This window comes from Petromyzon marinus, chromosome 40, assembly GCF_048934315.1.
Source record: "Petromyzon marinus isolate PM22_M1 ecotype Great Lakes invasive population chromosome 40, UKy_Petmar_22M1.pri1.0, whole genome shotgun sequence".
NCBI classification, from domain to species: Eukaryota; Metazoa; Chordata; class Hyperoartia; order Petromyzontiformes; family Petromyzontidae; genus Petromyzon; species Petromyzon marinus.
Genome location: NC_133706.1, coordinates 1,360,636 through 1,380,359, shown reverse-complemented (window position 1 = coordinate 1,380,359; position 19,724 = coordinate 1,360,636). Strand labels below are relative to the sequence as shown.

At 50.4% G+C, this 19,724-nt stretch overlaps 1 protein-coding gene across 2 annotated transcripts in view; it reads left to right on the top strand.

Annotated features, from left to right (window-relative positions):
- The window catches only part of CTC1 (CST telomere replication complex component 1), a 130,044-nt gene that overhangs the window by 43,819 nt on the left and 66,501 nt on the right, over window positions 1-19,724 (top strand). For both annotated transcript variants that reach the window (XM_032968633.2, XM_076073003.1), the window contains exons 4-8: window positions 3,032-3,225; window positions 3,683-3,807; window positions 6,444-6,667; window positions 8,186-8,360; window positions 16,994-17,296. In XM_032968633.2, the coding sequence (XP_032824524.2) occupies window positions 3,032-3,225; window positions 3,683-3,807; window positions 6,444-6,667; window positions 8,186-8,360; window positions 16,994-17,296 (1,021 nt within the window). The remainder of the gene's footprint in view (window positions 1-3,031; window positions 3,226-3,682; window positions 3,808-6,443; window positions 6,668-8,185; window positions 8,361-16,993; window positions 17,297-19,724) is intronic.

The following is a 19,724-nucleotide window of genomic DNA, read 5'->3' as shown; positions in this document are numbered from 1 at the left end:
TTGTGGCTTGAAAACAGCCGCATCTATAAACAAATTTAAGATTGCTTCGTTGTACACCGTTTGCAGGTACATTTTGGAGTAAGTTTTTTTAAAATGCATTGGCTGCATATTGGATGGCACAGGGATAACACTTGTGAGACGCACAGCAAAAAAGGTCTGGTTGGATTCGATTCCTGAATCTGGGCCTCTCTTTCCTTTCCTTTGGCTTCCCCACGGTCTGCGGTTTCTCCCCATAGCTAAATAAACCAAACTATTCATGATAAAAAAAGTTACTTTGGGTTCGGTCGCGTAAATGTGTCTTTAGCCCACCACCACTCGACACAGCCAATTAGTAAGGTTTGTCACGTAATTAAAACGTGCCAGTTAGTTACGACTTCAGCACACCGGTGCATCGGAGAGTATTCACACGATCTAACCCAAAATAACTTTTATTATTTATTACATTGTAAGGTTTTTTTGTTTTTATCTATGGGGAGAAACAGAAGAACCCGGATAAGCCGAATTGTAAATGTTGCGTGTTTACTTTCCAACACACCGGTGTGCTGAAGTGGTAATCTAATTGGCACGTTTTTGTTTACGTGACAAACCCTACTGATTGGCTGTTACGGGCGGTCGTGGGTTAACGACACATTCATATTGACGCGATCAAACACGAATTAACTTTTATTATGAATAATATTGGTGACGAAAAGCATACAATGTAACTGGTATTCTCCAAACATTCCAATGCTGAAAAATTACACCGCCAAACCACTTAATTGGGACTACACATGGCACCATCGCCCACTGAGCCCTTTCTTGGTAGACAAGCACAACAATAATCATAATCAGAGCATCCATGAGTGAAGCTGGTAGCTCCGTGAACCTCCTTGCAGTGGGCCAATTGTGTTTTGTTCCGGTCACGTGGCCCCCAGCTGCCGTGCGTATTGCCGCTTGCCGCAAGGGTTCGCGGTTTGAATCTGGCAGGCCGGCCCCCGAATAATACTACAGGTGTGATTGACCGTGGAAATTCGAATTGTAAATGTTGTGGGTTTACTCACCAACACACAACCGGTGTGCTTAACTAGTAACGAATTGTCACGTTTTGTTTACGTGACAAACCTTACTAATTGGCTGTGTCGGGTGGTGGCCGGTTTAACGACACATTTATATTAACGCGACCTAACCCCCCCAAAAAAAACCTTATGGATAATGTTGGTCGCGAAAGCCCTCCTACGTCTTAAACTAACCGTAGAAATACGCGCGTGCTGGTTCACGGTACACGCTGAAGTTCCCGTGCCGTCGTTCGCAAAAAAAGAGTCGGCCGTTGTGTGCCGGCTTCGTGATCCAAATTTGGTGAAAAATAATTTGTGAAAGATTGCCCCTGGAGTAACTCCATTGCGATTACTCGTTTCAACATTGCCGCCTGCTGTGAGACTACTGCAGACTCTCGCTGTGAAAAACAGCGGCTTTTGTGATTGCCCAGAGCTATATGAATGGCGCGATTACCAAACTCAGTAATTATTATTATTATTTCCCTGCACTCTGATTTGGGCCAGTAATGCATCGCTTCGCTTGGTTTATATATAGAGCCCATTATAAGAATAAGGTATGATCACTCTCCTCTTTTCCAGACGCTGAGCCTTTTATGATAAATGTGACACCTGCTGATCTTTAGAAGCTGCGTGAAGCTGTGGTTGCTTAGAGTTTGCGGCAGACGCCATCAATCAGCCTTCACGTGAGAGTGCAGCACTTGCGGTGAAAATGATGTTAAAGTGGCTTTACCTGAGCCAATGTGGACCAGATTTGTGGTTCGGTGCCCTTGCTTATTGGTTCATTATTCTCTTGTTTGAATTTAACTCCATCCCTCGAGACAATGGTGCCCGGAAATACAATTTAACAATCAAGGGCATCTGATAATGTATAGGAATCTGATAATGTAATAGAGAATTGATCATGTATAGCCATGTGACAATATATAGGCATCTGGTAAGATATGGGCATTTTATAATGTAGGCATCTGGTAATGTATGGACATCTGGTAATGTATGGGCATCTGGTAATGTAAGGATCAAATGAAGGAAGTGACCCAGTGTTTAGAGATCGGCTCATCGCCGTAATGGACGTTTTCCCGTCGTTGTGATGGACGTTTGTTCACAGTGTGCGCCTGTGGGGTTCGTGGCAGCTGTGCCCACCGGTTTTCCTTTGAAATCAGCCCTCGGTTGGATAAACCGATTGCCGACTGGCAAGTGGATTAAACCCACTTAACGCCACGTGCAGCCCTTCTGGTGTGATGGATTCACATATCTACATAATCCGCCAGCTTTTATCTTAAACGCGCTGGATTATAACTACTCTGTGGCTTTTTCGGTAAAGTCACGTAGGTAAAATAAAATAAAATTAAACAACTCAATTAAATCAAATCACGACGTTTCGGAGGCAACACAAGCTTCCGTCTTCAGGTGGAACAGACACAACAAAAATTGGCTGAGCGAGACGCAGCAAAAATTCGCTGAGCGAGCGAATTTTTGCTGTGTCTGTTCTACCTGAAGACGGAAGCTTGTGTTGCCTCCGAAACCTCGTGATTTGATTTAATTTAGTTGTTTTATTTTATTTTACCTATGTGGCTTTACCGAAAAAGCCAAAGAGTATGAATCCTTGCAGTCACGAAAGCTTCAAATCTAGAATGGATTATAACTATTATATCACGACTATTTTACGATGATTTTTTTTTATTTTACCAGCGAAGGCCCACTGAGCTACGTAGCTCTTGTTCAGAAGAGAGACGTGGCCACAAATGACAGCTCAACGAAATGGCCTATCACATGGAAATTTATAGCAGCCAAATACTCTGAATGCACGTTTATAAATGTGGGGGCAAAAACCGGAGGACCCAAATAAAAATGCACGCGACCACGGGGAGAAATTGCAAACTTCAAATATACAGCAGCAGGCGTCAGGGTCGGGATGGAACTCACGACCTCCTGTACACCAGGTGAGGTGGTTAACATCTCGCCACCACGGCGCCTTGTGCGTGTGACGTGTGCCACAGGCTCGTGTCAATTTCCGACCTATGCACCAAGAGTCGCCAGGCCTTCTCCAGCTCGCTGGGGCCCAGGTTCGAGCACCTTCTCTCGTGGCCGCACGGCGGCGGAGGGGAGGGGGCGAGGCTGGAGGTCGGCGAGGAGGGTGGGAGGCTGGTGGGAGCGGAGGACAATGCGGCGCAGGCCGACGTCGAACCCCACGGTTAGGCCACCAGCGCGCGCTGCGCTTTGAAGCGTTGCCGGCTTCACGAGCCGCCGGTTCGTGACGCCCTTCGTTCGGTTGCGCCAAGTTGTCGGGGCGCGTTTGCTGGCCGCGCCGCCGCCGTGCGCCCTGCTGGTCCGAACGGGCGCCCTGCTGGTCCGAACGGGCGCCCTGCTGGTCCGAACGGGCGCCCTGCTGGTCCGAACGGGCGCCCTGCTGGTCCGAACGGGCGCCCTGCTGGTCCGAACGGGCGCCCTGCTGGTCCGAACGGGCGCCCTGCTGGTCCGAACGGGCGCCCTGCTGGTCCGAACGGGCGCCCTGCTGGTCCGAACGGGCGCCCTGCTTGTCCGAACGGGCGCCCGCGCGCGCCAGCAGCGTGTGTCCCGTGGGGTGGTTCTGGTTTTTTTTTAATCTTGGCGTGCGTCTGTCTGTGCGTCCGCGGGTGACTGCTTCCCAGATGGCCTTCTGCCTCGTTGCCCCTTGCTGCTGTGTGGGAGGGTAACGGATCGCTCTTCAGAGCCGGGCACCCAGCCCGATGGCAGCTTGTTCCTGAGGGACTGCACCGGGGCCCTACAGTGCGAGGTGACGAAGTTCGACGATATGCACAATTCACGGGGGGATCTGCGCGTGAGAAAGCCATCGCGGCGCAAGTGCTTGTTGTGACTCTCTTTTAACACGGTCTGCAGGAAACTTGATGATTGAAAATGCTCAATTTGTAACTCACTAATTGTTGTCGTCTAGTTTGGGAATGTTTGCCTCCATTATACCTGAGGAAATATTCGCATTTAATTTGCATACGTAAGAAATTATTAATCTTTACACACACATGCAATTCAATGGTTGTGTAGCGGTGTATTCACACTTTATTACTTCGCATCCCACACGGATGCTCCTCACTCTTTACGCAACGCCTCCAAACTCTCTCTCTCTTACTCCGCTAGCCTGTCACTTAATACTCCGCTAGCCTATTACTGATACTCCGCTAGCCTGTCACTTAATACTCCGCTAGCCTGTCACTTAATACTCCGCTAGCTTCTTACTGAATACTCCGCTAGCCTGTCAGCCTTCTCTCACACCTCCATCCTCGTCTGTGCCCCCAGCGGGGGATCAGCCAACACCGCTTGGGAGGACGAGGTGTAGAGGGCGAGGTGTGGGTGACGAGGTGTGGAGGACGAGGTGTGGAGGACGAGGTGTGGAGGACGAGGTGTGGAGGACGAGGTGTGGAGGACGAGGTGTGGGTGACGAGGTGTGGCGGACGAGGTGTGGAGGACGAGGTGTGGAGGACGAGGTGTGGAGGACGAGGTGTGGAGGACGAGGTGTGGGTGACGAGGTGTGGAGGACGAGGTGTGGAGGACGAGGTGTGGAGGACGAGATGTGGAGGACGAGGTGTGGGTGACGAGGTGTGGCGGACGAGGTGTGGAGGACGAGGTGTGGAGGACGAGGTGTGGAGGGCGAGGTGTGGAGGGCGAGGTGTAGAGGACGAGGTGTGGAGGACGAGGTGTGGAGGACGAGGTGTGGAGGGCGAGGTGTGGAGGGCGAGGTGTGGAGGATGAGGTGTGGAGGACGAGGTGTGGAGGACGAGGTGTGGAGGACGAGGTGTGGAGGACGAGGTGTGGAGGACGAGGTGTGGAGGACGAGGTGTGGAGGACGAGGTGTGGAGGACGAGGTGTGGAGGACGAGGTGTGGAGGGCGAGGTGTGGAGGGCGAGGTCCCAGGCCTCTTGTCTCCGGCTCTTGTCCTCTTCGTTCCTTCAGCTCCAGCCAACTCAACCCCGTGTTCTCCACACACCACTTTATATCCCCCTCCTCATTGCGGGTCCTCGGTTGCCCCCTATTAAGCCGGCGCCTCTTGCACGAGCTCTCTCTCCCTTATCGTCTCCATCTCCCGCCTCTCCGGCGCCTACTCCGTGTTTGTACGCTTGCACCTGCCTGTCCACAAATGCACCCCCACCTCATTATCGCTTCTCCCCTTTATTGCTGGCGCTTCTCTGGCGGCTGTTCCATGTCCTACCGCTTGCACCTGCTCGCCCTGAAATGCACCCGCTGTTTGCAAGCCTGCGCGCGTTACGCCACTATAGTTGTATTACGAGCATAACAATAGATTTGAATCAATCAATCCTTACACTTTTGCTCATATGTTACGTATTATTTTGTTTGTGTTGAACTAGGACCCATATCCACCAGAGAGGCTCCCTTACCTGTGAACATCTGGGCAGTTCACCAGAATTGTTTCAAGCAAAAGCCTGACTTGAAAGCTGATGAGACTTTGAATATCGAAACCGCTAGCGGAATTTGCTTGTGTTGAACCCAAATGCTTCTGGGAAAAACAGTTGTGCTTCCAGTAGGGCTGGGTGGCTGATGGGATGTATAAAAATATACTTTTAATATACTGGGAGGAGGAGCAGCATTATCCGCTTATTTATTTAGCAATTTAAATGGGAGCCTTTCGAATCTCTTCTATGGAAACCTTCCAGTCTCAGCCAAGTGGCATTGCAGCCAAACCACATAGAGCTCCCGCGTTGTGTATGGGAGGTAAGTTGGCTTATCATCATCTACAGGTAAGTTGGCTTACCTCCCATGTTGTGTATGGCTTACCTCCCATACACTCGAGTGCTGATACTGTCGCCAGAATCATTCTGTTCATTGTTATGCCGTTAATTCTCGGGGACCGGCATCACATTTCATAAAACCGGTTACGGCATCCTCCGAATTATTAGATACACTTTTTCTTTCCGCATTTTCGAGCTAAAAGTTGTGAGCGCGGCTATGTAATTGTCTTCCGGAAGGACGTGTTTTAATCTTGTTGTTCAGAATCCCCTTACGGAAGACAAATCTTGGCAGCGATACGTGACAACGCAGAGAATCATCATCCACAAGACATCTCTCCCCCTTATCAAGCAGCGCGTTCATAATAACGTTCCGGAAGTCAGCTCTTCATAAGTGATACACGACCTCCTGGAAGGCTTTGTTTCTGGTTGTTAAGAATAACCCTCTGGAGAATACCTCTCCCCCCATTGTACAATCATCTTCAGGAAGACTGCTCTGCGTCTACCAAATTATCCCGACGATTAACCCCTTTTACGACTTAAAAAATTAACCCCAAATATTGCGGTGCGTCTTACACTTCCGAGAGCGCCTTACAAACGTCGCGGCAACGGTGATCGCTCTCCTCCACGGCCTCGTTTACCCGGCGCTCTGCCCGGTGCTCTTGCTGCGCAGCTCTCCGACTTCCCGGCCGAGTGGCTCGGCGAGTTGGTGCTGCTGCCCTGCTGGAGCTACGTGCCGGGCGGCGAGCCTCGTGAACCCCCCCACGGCTACGTGGAGGTGCACGGTGGCCCCCTGCGCCTCGTCCCCGGAGGGGATCTTCCGCGTCGGCGGCGGCCGCGGGCGGCGATCGCCGCCCTGCGTCCCGACATGGCCCGCTGCCTGCTGCTCGCCTGCGGGTGAGGCCCCCCGGTGGGGGTCTATCACCATTCAAGGGGCACCGCGGTGGGGAGATGTTAACGGCCTCGCCCGGTGTACAGGAGGGCGTGGATTCGATCCCGACCCTGACGCCTGCTGTGTATTTGGAGTTTGCGTGTCTCTGTCCCCGTGGTCGCGTGGAATTTTCTCTGGGACCTCCGGTTTTTCCCTCCAAATTTAGAAAATGTGCGTTTTTGAGTATTTGACTGTTATACATTTCCACACGATAAGCCACTTGGTTGAGCTATCATTTGTGGTGGCCAGGACGCTTCTGAAAAAGAGCTCAGTGGGCCTTACCTGGTAAAACAAAAAATAGTTTTTGAATAGTTTATAGAGTCACGTGCTGGTGGAGGGCGACCTAAGCCTGGCGGAGGACCCATCGCCAGATTGGATGATGGCCGATGGACGCGACCGGCCGAAGGAGGGAACACGTCCCAAGAGATGGAGCTCCGTCCAGAGATGGAGCTCCGTCCCAAGAGATGGAGCTCTGTCCCAAGAGATGGAGCTCCGTCCGGAGAGATGGAGCTCCGTCCCGAGAGATGGAGCTCCGTCCCGAGAGATGGAGCTCCGTCCCGAGAGATGGAGCTCCGTCCCGAGAGATGGAGCTCCGTCCCAAGAGATGGAGTTCCGTCCGGAGATGGAGCTCCGTCCCAAGAGATGGAGCTCCGTCCGGAGATGGAGCTCCGTCCCAAGAGATGGAGCTCCGTCCGGAGAGATGGAGCTCCGTCCCGAGAGATGGAGCTCCGTCCCGAGAGATGGAGCTCCGTCCCAAGAGATGGAGCTCCGTCCGTTGCGCAGGATGAGCGAGACGGACAATAGCGACACCGGACCACGAGGGCTGGCGACAGAGCGGGGAGGTTCTTCATCCAGCAGTGGATAGACAATGGCTGATGATGACGAACGAGGGCCCTTTGTTTGGTTGCCGTTAGCCACACCAAGATGGAGCAACGCACCAGACCAACGGTGGCTTATCCACTCAAGATTTGACTCACGCCCTCCCTTCACAGTGATCTGTGTGTGTGTTTTTGGGGAACGTGTGAACGGATATTAAATAATGCAGACCGTGTTCGTCATGAGGCGTGCAGTGGTCTCGTGTTGTCTTGGGTTGGCAAATTGCACCTCCGACTTGTGCTTAAGACTAATTAAACATTCACAGTGTTGGAAGGGATTTGAAATCACACGACAATAATTAATTAACACCTTTGATTTCAAAACATAGCAGGCAAGGATCAATGGTTAAAGCGTTGTGAAGGTTAAAATTGGTGCTGCCGCTGCACAAATAACAAAGAAACTCAACACAATGGCCAATAACGCTGTGGCCTTAAAAGGGGGCAAACAAAATCTAGAATACATAATGGTGACAATTCAGTCAAATGTCCCGTTATCACAGCACAACATTGGGACGTGTTGGGCCTACATTCTGGCCAGTTTTTAAACGGACGAATACTGTACATTACACGAGAGATGAACCGATACGGCGGCACTCCCGTTGCGTGCAGTGCGAAGCGATCGAGGAGGGCCAAGTTTTCCCTCCTGGGCGAGCTGCTGTCCGTCGCACCCCTGCTCTGCATCCGAGGGAAGTCCTTCTTCGTGCTGCGCCTGGGCTCTGCCTTTTCAACCTCGTCGCAGTCGTTGGCCTCGTCCTCACTCCAGTCCGTGCTCTGCTTCGTGCAGGTGCGAGCGTGTGTGCTAGCGTGCGTGTGTGTGTGGTAGTGTACGTGCGTGCGTGCTAGCGTGCGTGTGTGTGTGTGTGGTAGTGTGCGTGCGTGCTAGCGTGCGTGTGTGCTAGCGTGCGTGTGCTAGCGCGCGTGCTAGTGTGCTTGCGTGTGCTAGCGTGCATGCGTGTTAGCGTGCGTGTGTGCTTGCATGTTTGCTAGTGTGCGTGTGTGCTAGTGTGCGTGCGTGTTAGCGTGCGTGTGTGCTTGCATGTTTGCTAGTGTGCGTGTGTGCTAGTGTGCGTGCGTGTTAGCGTGCGTGTTAGCGTGCGTGTGCTAGTGTGCGTGTGTGCTAGTGTGCGTGCGTTTTAGCGTGTTAGCGTGCGTGTGCTAGTGTGCGTGTGTGCTAGTGTGCGTGCGTGCTAGTGTGCGTGTGTGCTAGTGTGCGTGCGTTTTAGCGTGTGTGTGCTAGTGTGTGTGCGTTTTAGCGTGTGTGTGCTAGTGTGCGTGTGTGCTAGTGTGCGTGTGTGCTAGTGTGCGTGTGTGCTAGTGTGCGTGTGTGCTAGTGTGCGTGCGTGCACCTGGGCGGCGATGCAAAGCTCACCGCAGCGGGGTGGTGGAGGGGGGAGTCGGGCGCGTGAGCATATGGCCACCGTCTGGTGCTCCTGTCTGTACGAGTTCATCCACTCGGCTTGCAGCGCCCGCAGGGCGCACGGCGCTAAACGCGTCGGTACGGCTGCCTTCACATCGCTCCGCGTTAAACGCCGCGTCGGAGCGGTGCGCGGTCACGTGGTCGGTGAGCTGCTCGAGGTCCGTGCCGGCGTAAATACCGTGCGCCGATTATCGCGGGGAAGATGTTTGGCTCGGATAAATGTGAATGGCAGCGATATTTAATCCCATCATCAGGAGCACCAAAGTGACCAAATTGTGGGCAAATCGACGCGTCCTCAAGCCCACGCTTCGTCTCCCCGGCTTCCCCAAAAGTTACGAATCGTTTGGGGAAAAGTGCCCGGAACCATTAGGGGGAATTCCGCAGGCATAGCTCGTTAAACCTTCCCGCAATGGAACGATCTTCTGCGCTCGCGTAGATTGGCCACTTCACCTCCCGCGCCGCGAGAGGTGAGGGCGACACACGGTGCCACTTGTGCTCGCGGGATATTGAGCTGCTGCGATTTCAGCCCGGCATCATCCGAACTTTGTCTTTTGAGCCTGCGAAAGCACGAACGCGCGCATTGCGTTGACTTTGCCGCTTTCATTATCATCATCGTCAGGATCCACGGGCAGATAGCGCGAAGGTGGTCGCTGCACATTTCGTCATTAGTTTCCACTTTCCTCCGCCTTGTGCCAATGTGCGCGAGCAGACGCAGCATCTTTATGGCACCGATCTCTCGTGCCGTCGTCAACACATTCTCTGCGAGGTCTTCCGCTCTTTTACGCTTCCTTACATTTTTTCCCAAACAACACACTTTTACATTTGACCTCTTGTTGCCCATCCTATGCCACACGTGCTCATTCCAGTGCTCCTTTTTCCGAACTTAAAACGTCTTCAGAAAATTGGGGGGGGGGGGGGGGGTGGTGGATGTTGTGCAGCTTCCCGTGCGTGTGGCAGAGGTTTTGCAAGCCCCATCACGTGGGTCGGGTGGCGCTGGCTCGACAGCCTGCATGCGGCTTTTCATTTTCGTTCTGATTATGCACCCTCTTTCTTGACGTCTGTGTTCGTCTGAACTCAAGCGAACCATTTCTTTCTCCCCTTCTCAGCCTGCCTCCTGTCCGCGGAGCGCCGTTGCACCATCCATCATAATATTTCAGTTTGCACTGCAGTAGTGAACCGCTGGGAAGGAGATCATAAATATGTAACGATTGCTGGCGATCGGCCTGGATGGTGGTGGGGGTCTTCTTGGAAAGAGCCGTCTATTTAATTAGACTTGATGGATGGCTGTGTCGAACCTTGTAGAAATTAAAGGGCTAAACAAATGTAAAATGTACATTAAAATATGCATGCGTTTAAGTGTGTTGAAATATGAGTACGTTGAGAAAGTTGATTATATTGCCGCCATGAAAAATGCCGCTAACATTTTTAAAAAGCTGTTTGACATGAGCGCGGCAATCAGCGTGAAATTTACATTTCGTATTCACAGCAAACGGTTTCCTAGAAAGGAGAATGCTATTGCCATGACTACCTGGCGTTCGAGTGGCTCGTGTTACGAGGCCACTTACGGCAACAACAGCTTACATTTGTAACGCAGCCATAACGTACCAAAAGCCTCTTTAACGCTGACGCAGGAGGAGGACGTGGGAGGGAACGGGAGGGAGCGAGCATGAGAGGGAGAGAAAGGAGCTGCATGAGGGGGTCCGAAGGCACGGGAGTTGAAATGGAAGGCTTCTAGGAGAGACTTCGAACCAGAGATAGGGAGGGGGTCGAGGATACCAGGTGGAGTTGCCTGGGGAGGGAATTACCGAGGGTGCGGTGCTGAATAGCTTGGGGAGCGGCGAGTGGTGGTGGAGCAGCGGATCTTGGGAGCTTGGCGGGGTTGGTGGTGCTGGTGTAGCGGGCTGGGACGTAGCGGTGTGCAGCGGAAGGGAGGAGGAGCAAGAGCGGTGGATGGGCTTGAACCCAAGGACAAGGATCTTCTGTTCCACACGCTTGTGGATTAATGACGACGGGAGTGCACGGTTGTGCTGAACACGAGTGCTGCGTCCGTGCATCCTGAGTGGCTTGCGCTAGACATGACAAAGCGTGGGTCCATCAGGCACCACTGAGAGCTAGCCACAGAAAAATGGATTGACGGTCTCAAGGGTTGATGGATGACCAGATCGTGCGTTGCGTCTGAATGGGGAGTTTGATAAATGGAATGACTAATGAGCTGGCAGCGTATCTTGTATGGCTGGATCTCAAAAGCAAGGCGGTGGAGCCATGTGGCCCATTGTAATGATCGAAAGTTAAGCATTAATAAATGCATGCTTGTGTGTGAATGGACAGTGCGGGAGCGGTAGCGGCGGCGGCGCGGTGGTTTGTGCACTCACCGCTTTACAAACCCGTCGACCCGAGTTCGATTCCCGCTCGCGACCAATGATGGTGACGAATATCTGAACCGGTCATGGGCCTCCCCTAGGTGCGGTTCGTAAGCACCGGCACTGGGGAGACAAAGGCGGCCTGGCGTGGCGCTGGCCACCCCACCCCCCCCCCCTCGTGTGCCGCGCCGGCCTTCATAGGTGCCACCCGTTAACAGCACTCTCTGATAAAGGCGACATGGTGGGAGGATCTTTGATTGAATGGACACTGTGGTGGAGAGAATCAACATTGGCATGCAATGTATCTCTTATGGACCGACCAATGGCATGAGGCAGGAAAGCCTTGCACAACATCCGTCATGCAGAGAGTGCGGTAAACAATGTATTTTCAAAGAGAGCAATCAAATAACGTGTAGTATTGAGAAATAAAACAAACGTTTATATGCGACAACACGTTTATTCTTCGTGTGCAAAAAGAAAAAAAAATATCCAGTCTTTTACAGTATTTGGAATTCCAAATTTGTTTTGTTTGCTGTGATACAAAGGCATTTTATGGGCTAGCTGTTACTGTGAAGTGGAGAAAAAAATATTAATAATTGTACATTGCCAGTTGGTGGTGTTAACAAAATAAAAAAGCACAAACGTCTCCTTCACATGGCCACCTTTCCACGTAAAACAATTTAGAGTATTTATTACACATCCATCGGCCGCACTACCTTCTGGGCGTGTAATGCCCGCTGCATTGATTCAAATACAAGGATAGCTCTGGACCGGTTTTGACCAACCAACGGTGCCTCATTAGCAGTCAGTGTTGCTTGAATGATATAATCCCAGAAGGCCGTGGGGCACCGTCTGCTTATTTATTCTGTTGTTTATATTTTCCACAACGGGCTCAAGTAATTATTTTGACGTTCGTGCTATTCGGTCGAGAGAACCATAAACCCCGAGCAGACTTGTAGATCAAGCTACTACCGTGCATGTTTCTAATTGTAAGGAGTCACCAATGTGACGAATTATTATCTCTTGGGTGCCAGATTTCACCCATTAATTGAAAGACCCCCAGTGCTGCATTGCGCTGACACGTTACTCGACGTTACTTGCTGCAGTCACAGATAATCTGGTCTTACAGAAACATCTATCCACTAACCTTGTGTCCCAGACATCCCTGCTTAAACGACACTGGCGAGATGTTAACTCCCTCGCCTGGTGTGCAGGATGTCGTGGGTTCGATCCCGACCCTGACGCCTGCCATATGATTGGAGTTTGCGTGTTCTCCCCGTGGTCGCGTGGATTTTTCTTCGGGTCCCCCGGTTTTCCCCTCCACATTTAGAGTCAACGTCACGCGTTTAGAGTATTTGGCTGCTATTAATTTCCACGTGACGATGACGAGCCACTTGGTTGAGCTATCATTTGTGATGGCCAGGTCGCTTCTGAAAAAGAGCAACGTAGCTCAGTGGGGCCTTACCTGGTCAAATTTAAATAATTGACTTTCGTAATTTAAAAGTAAATAATGAAAAAACAAATTCCCAAGCATTGAACACCAGTGGCTATTAACGTATGAAGCTGCGCATTTTGCAGTATTGTGACCAGTGAGCCTGGTTGCAGTAGATGGCATGATTAAGATTAGACAAAATAACAACCAGTGGTTTATGTTGCCTACAATATTTCCTGACATGTTGTTTGTAAACATAAAAAACTGTTATGTTCATAATTGAGTACGGGCATTGTTATTGTAATATATCACCAGCCCAGCTGCCTTCAGAGAGACGGTCGGGAAAAAAATGTTTAATAAATGTGTGGCTGGCCAGGACAAATTGATGTTACAGCTGAAAGTAATTGAATGCAACATTGAAATACGCTGCAGACCGACATTTTATTATGTCAAGCATATGTAGACATCTATACTTTTTTGGTTTTTGAGTCCCTTTGTTTTATGAAAATCAACAAAAATTCTTACTCCAGATGAGTGCATACATTTTAAAACAATTAGTCAATGTCTAGGTGAGTTATTGCTCGAATGCGCCACACTGCAGAATGGGTGCTCATCTCCCGTTCACTGCCCTGAGCCAGTGATGGCAGTTCCACTTTCTCATGGCAGGGGACAGTCTGTCTACTGTTCACTTCCACCCAACTTGGCACTGATTTACACATTTGATCGACCCTGAAGGAATGATGGTCTGAGTAAACCCCTGCCAACCAGGATTTGAACTTCTGAGCCGCTCACTTTGCTGTTCCCCAGTGAACGTGTGAACATTGTGCCAGAGTTGGCGTGTGGCTGGAACCGTGAGAGCAACGTTGGCCCAGCGTCAGCGGGCCAACTTTCCATGTTTACCGGGTGATTATGTCCACACACGTGACCCCCATAATGTAGACTGTCGTAGACCGGTGTTTAAAGGTTACACAAAGAGCATTTTTGTTTTAAATGTAATAAGAAAAGTAATTGATATAAAATATATTTATCTGTTTTCACTGGTGATTGAATCGGCTTTGCGAGCGTGTCCATGCTTTATTGTCGAGCTGCTGCTGCTACTGCAGCAGCTATAAATATGGAATAGCGACAGGACTTAATTTTAAGAAGCACATTTTTGAATCTCTTTACTCATCTTGACAAACGGAGCTGAGCTGATAGAAAATGAAAATCAAATCCGATCAAAATCCATTGTATATTCTACGTAAATTAACTGGGTCTAAGTGTATTTCTGCAAATTAAATTCGTGTCCGCTTCAAGTATGGAGAGAACATAATTTAATAGGATCTGGGGGGGTCTGTAGAAATCTCCAAAAATTAGAAAATTATAATCTGAAAAATGAGATCACATGCAGCATATTTGATATTTGATTCCGGTAAACTTTTCCCCTTAAATAAACCAAAACATGCTAAATGCGTTTTAATTGTAAATTTCACAGTGAAGGGGATGATCTCTTTAGCAACCTCGTGCAACGGTGGGCAAAACATGGCAATTAATCTAATTAAAAACAAAGGTGTAATATCGAAAACCACTCATTAGAGTTGCCAGGTACATGCATGAAACCATTTGCAGATTGCGTCATTAGCCGTGTTATTAAATCCTTCCACTGTCTAATGTGGGGTGGAGCAGTGGGACAGCGGTTAGCGCACTGCTAGGGAACCTGGCGAACTGAGTTTGCTTGCCAGCTCCTACTCACAGTGGCAAGTGATGTCTTGCAGGTCACCCTTGCGGTAGAGGCAATGTTTCATGCGTCTGAACGGGTTGATTTCATCTGGTTAAATAAAGGATGCATACGTTTCATGACCAGTCCTGTGCTTCCCCCCCTCCCTCTCACCAACCGACACTGACCAGTGTGGTGAAGTATGGTAAAAAAAAAACTATTACTGACTTAACGGGGGAGAAGCCTTCATCCATCCAGCAGTAGGTTGACAATAGCTGGGAATGTTTTGTCACGTTTAATGGTTTACTGGTGAGTGAGAATGCCACGCGAAACCTGCGACTGAGCGCAGGAACCGAGGCTGAATGAGTAAGACATCGAGAGGAGACATCTTGTGATGTTGTGATGTCTCATCCATTGGTCGTCTCAAGACGAACTGTGGCTGAATGAGTAAGACATCGAGAGGAGACATCTTGTGATGTTGTGATGTCTCATCCATTGGTCGTCTCAAGACGAACTGTGTCACTGCGTATCCGCCGCCCTCTGCAGGGGAGGTGGATGTGCAGTAGATGTTTTTCTCTGCCACAGTAGCTGGAAGGCACAGTTGATGAACTACTGGAAACCCCCCCCCCCCCCCTCAAAATTAGCAAAGCTAATTAGCCATTCAAGGAGGGTTATGACCGTAGGCATTAAGCAATGCTTGTGGGAAGACATCTGATAATTCGTCAAAATGAAAAACATCTGTAGTTACGATTACCCACCCCGCCCCCACGATAAAGGCTTACACCATGGCTAGTGGGGAGCACAGTGAGAAGAAGCCTGATGTCCCCTGTCTGGGTGGAGGGAGACATGGGGTTGAGAACATGTGGGAACCCCGAGCATCAGACAACAAGTGGTCCAGGGACCGCTGATGACCTGCAGGTCCCTGCGGAACCTGCTCCGTGGAAATGCCCATTTCCAAAGTCATTGCCCATTGAAAAGCCGTTCAGCGACTTACGACTCATCGGCACAGCTGGCTATTGACTGAATGGGCCGATGGCTTGCATCGGTCCGAATATGTTTAATGTTGATAGATATGTTATTGGTTCACCGTGCTCTGTGGAAATAAAAAATGAAGGGTTTGCGATGATCCATAGGTCGGGAAAGATTGGGAAACCGCTGTGATAGGTAATGGGAATATCTGCGACTTTCCATCTAACCAAATGCACGGCTGCTTGCACCCTGGATTGCATGCTAGTTAATCTAGAGAGCTGCATTTTTGTGCACTTCTGCAGCTGCCTCTGTCTCATGAATCTATGTCTGTGTTTTTTTAATGTGATGTAATAATTTTAATGAACACCCTTACAAGTTACCATATTTGAAGTTGTGAAAAATGTATGCAAAATTCCTCCCAACCGCTTGCAAGGTATATATTTTTGTCCGTTGACTATATTTTGCGGGCACAAATAGAAAGACAAAGATGGCCCATATAGCTTAAACAAACTGTGAGGGCAAGCGCTGTTAGCGAGCACCAATGAATTCCGGCACGGCACTCGGGGGGGTGGGGTGGGTGGCCAGCACCGTGCCCGACCGCCTTTGTCTCCCCAGTCGCGATGATTTTACACACCGCACCGGGTACTCGTGATCCTGATGGCGGTAACCCGGGGTACCAAATAATACAAAATGGCCGAGGCAATTAAATGTTTTATTTCTGGGACACTATTTTTTTTCCCAGGGGTGTACTTAACTCCACGACTGGGGTAACCAATCAATCTGAAATCAGTGCAACTCCACGATGTCGAAACGCCAAACATTAGCGTAAAAAATCCGTTATCGAAAAATTCAACTTTGAAGAGTGCATCGTGTACAGCTCGTCGAAATGAATCGAGTGACGCATCGCCGACCATGAGCAGACTAAGAATGACTGCATCACGGATATTATGCGAGTGCCGGGGTAACTATGGTACCCCGGGGTTCCGCCATAAGGTTCATTTGAGGCTGAATCGACCTAGGGGAGGAGGAGGCCCACGGCCGGTTCAGATAATCGTCACCGGTGTTGACCGTGAGTGGGGTTCTTAGCGCAGCGCGCTAAGCGCTACACTACCATTCTTGCGGCCACACACGTAGGACATACACTGAAATGGCCCATAAGTTTAAGTAATCATATGGCTCTTCGAGTAACGTCATTTTATTGTCAATTGTACAAAAGGCAGACGCGTACCTGAGAGCGTTTATTTTTTGCTTGGGTCGCAAGGTTGAGGCACAGTTCCCCTGTTCTATAGACGCCGTTTCTTGATATCTCTACGCACGATTTCTCAAACCGCCTTCACCACTGTTGGCCGTCTTCTCGGCGCAGTGCAGAAACGCAATATTTCATCCGATGCCGCTTCTTGTATGAAAAAGGTCAGGATACATTTTCCCGTCAATTATAATGGACGGCACGTTGCGCGAGAAAACAAAGAGCATAACATCTCCAAGCGTCCCCGTGGTTTTTCCCTTTTCTTTTGTAAACGAATGTTTTTTTTTTTTGTTGCAGACACCCAGCAAGCTGTTCTGGAGCAGCTGCCTCCGCCCTCATGAGCACTACCTCATTACCGACGTCACCATGACGACCGTGAATGGTACCCGGCCGGTGTTCGTAGTTTCCCCGACCTCGGAGCTGCATCCCGCGGGCAAGGCCCACACCAGGGAGCTCGGCTTGAAAGAGGCCCTGACTGCTTCCGGCGTGTCGGGGCGGGACTTCCAGGCGAGCTGCAGGGCCGCGGCCGCCACTAGGCCCGACGGCCTGGCATGCGAAACGGAAAGAAGCGGTTCGCCCTCGAACGTCATTTCGTACCGGGTATTGCAGCAAGCTTTGTGCATCCGTACCGCATCAATTCACGTCTGTTGTGCTGTCGGGGTCGAGTCAGGCTGCAGAGAGGTCTTCCTTTGCGGTATTTCGGCAACGGTAGGAGGGTGACATCTTCACCATGGCGCGATCCGGGATATTCCCGGAGAAGCCCCGGAGGAGCCCCAATGTGGCCTCTTGTCCACCACAGCCAACAGATGGGACTCCTCTTTCATGGTCCGTTTGGGATTTCCAGCAGTCCCACGAATGAGGGCCCCTCACAGCTGGACAGCACCAACTCTTGCGTAAAGCAAACATCTTTCAACGTTCGTTTAAATAACGACTGTGACCGCTCAACTGCTCGGATGGGAATGCAGGACCCTTGACTATGTCAGCTCAGTCAGTACCCTGGCGAGGCGGTTTGCTGCCTGAGAGCCCCATGGCATCTCTGGTGACTTGACGGAATTCCGGTGAGGCCCCCGCTGAGCTGCGTAGCTCTTTTTCAGAAGCGACCTGGCTGCCACAAATGATAGCTCGACGCAGTTCATTGGCTTATCACGTGTACATTTATCGCGGGCCAAATACTCCAAACGCATGTTTAGAAATGTGGAGGGAAATGCCGGAGGACCCGTAGAAAAATCCACTCGACCACGGGGGGGGAACATGCAAACTCCAAATAAACAGGCATCGGGGTTGAGATCGAACCCACAACCAGGCGAAGGGAGTTAACGTTGATGATCCAGCAGTCACCGATTCATTCGGTCACTCGCTCACCGGCGATCAGTCGCCTCCTTGTCGCTCTTCTCTCTGCTCCCACCGTGCTTACTGTTCCGGTGAACTTTCACCGGGAGATTATGCCACCCGTGTTGAGGACTCGCGCTACCAGACTTGACCGTTTCGTCTTATCCACACTGTGTTCAACCACCACACTGCAGGTCACAACAACAATAGCAACCGCTATTTGCCACGAAGTTTTGGGGACGTCACCGCAGCGCTTGTGCCAGTCTAGGTGCGCTTTGAGGCCACGTGAAGTGTCGAAAGCTCCGCTGGCAGTGTTTTGAATCGATTGACTGGCAATGACTGGCAGATGTATCACCTGTGCACCCCACTGTGTCAACCTGCTGGGTTTAGCTGCCCGGTGCTGAGATCATTTTTGTTAAGTAACAAATGCAGATCCCAACAACAAAGACAAACATCCCCCGTAGAGCCTTAATAGACTGTTGGGGCAAGTACTTTTAGCGAGCACTTATGAAGGCGTCACGGCACACGAGGGTGTGGGTAGATAATACCACGTCCGACTGACTTTGTTTCCCGAGTGGCAGTGTTAACACATCACAACAGGTATTTATTTGAGGCTGAGTCGACCTAGAGGAGGCCCAGGACCGGTTCAGATAATCATCACAGGTGTTGGCCGTGGGCGGGAAATCGAACTCGGGTCTCCGGGGTTGTGAACACAGCGCGCTAACTGCTGCACCACCGCTCCCCACCACACTCACCGACACACACACACGCACGCTCGCCATAATGCAGGCCACAACGTTTCTCTCTCTGCTTCGTCTCTCGCACTGCTCCACTTTGGAACTCCCTTCCGTCGTCTTTTGGTCAATTCTAGAAACGTGTTAACCTCTTATCTGTCACGACGATTGATGTGTTTTGGGCCTTCGGGCCTTGCTCGGCGACCGTGTAAAAACTACAGCGTGCTTTGGAGCGTCACAAGAGTGCGTGAGTTGTGTGAGTTCTGAAGCTAAAGTGCGAGGAGGGATTCCATCAGTAAATTCAGCGGGGCTGCTCGAGTTAAGTCAACCAACTCCATTGGGGTTTCAACTTGAGAACATTCGCGTGTTAAAATTTGCAAGCAATTAAGAACACAAGTTAATGAAAATATGCAAAACTCTTGCCAGTTTATGAAAGTTGTGAGGAATCCAACAATTTGCATGTACAATGCACCCAGAGCTTAACAAACATTATCTGCCTTAAACCGACTTACCCACATCACAGTAACTTCCCCCATCTCTCCACCCTCAACCCCCCCCCACTGCACATCCCAATTATTATTAAACCTTTCTCTCTGGCGCGTTTGGCATCGTGCGACGTGCGTCTCACGTTAACCCGCCACCTCCCGCACCCGTGGCAATTCAATTCACGATACGGCCTCAAAACTCCATGCGGCGGTCAATACGATTTTTTCTAAATGCAAACACCATTGAGGAGCGTGTGAATCAGTCACGTAAACGTACACATGCATCATACGCGATCGACATCCGCGCACAAATTGACGCCAGGTGTGGTTCTATCGCAATTGATTTTAATTGACGAATAGCATTCATGTCTAATGTACGATCGTTCGTGATGAAAGTCACGTTTAGACGCTCCACACGCATAAAGCTTTTCTTTGACATTTACCGAACATTACTTATTTATTCGGGAGAGCCGCACTGAG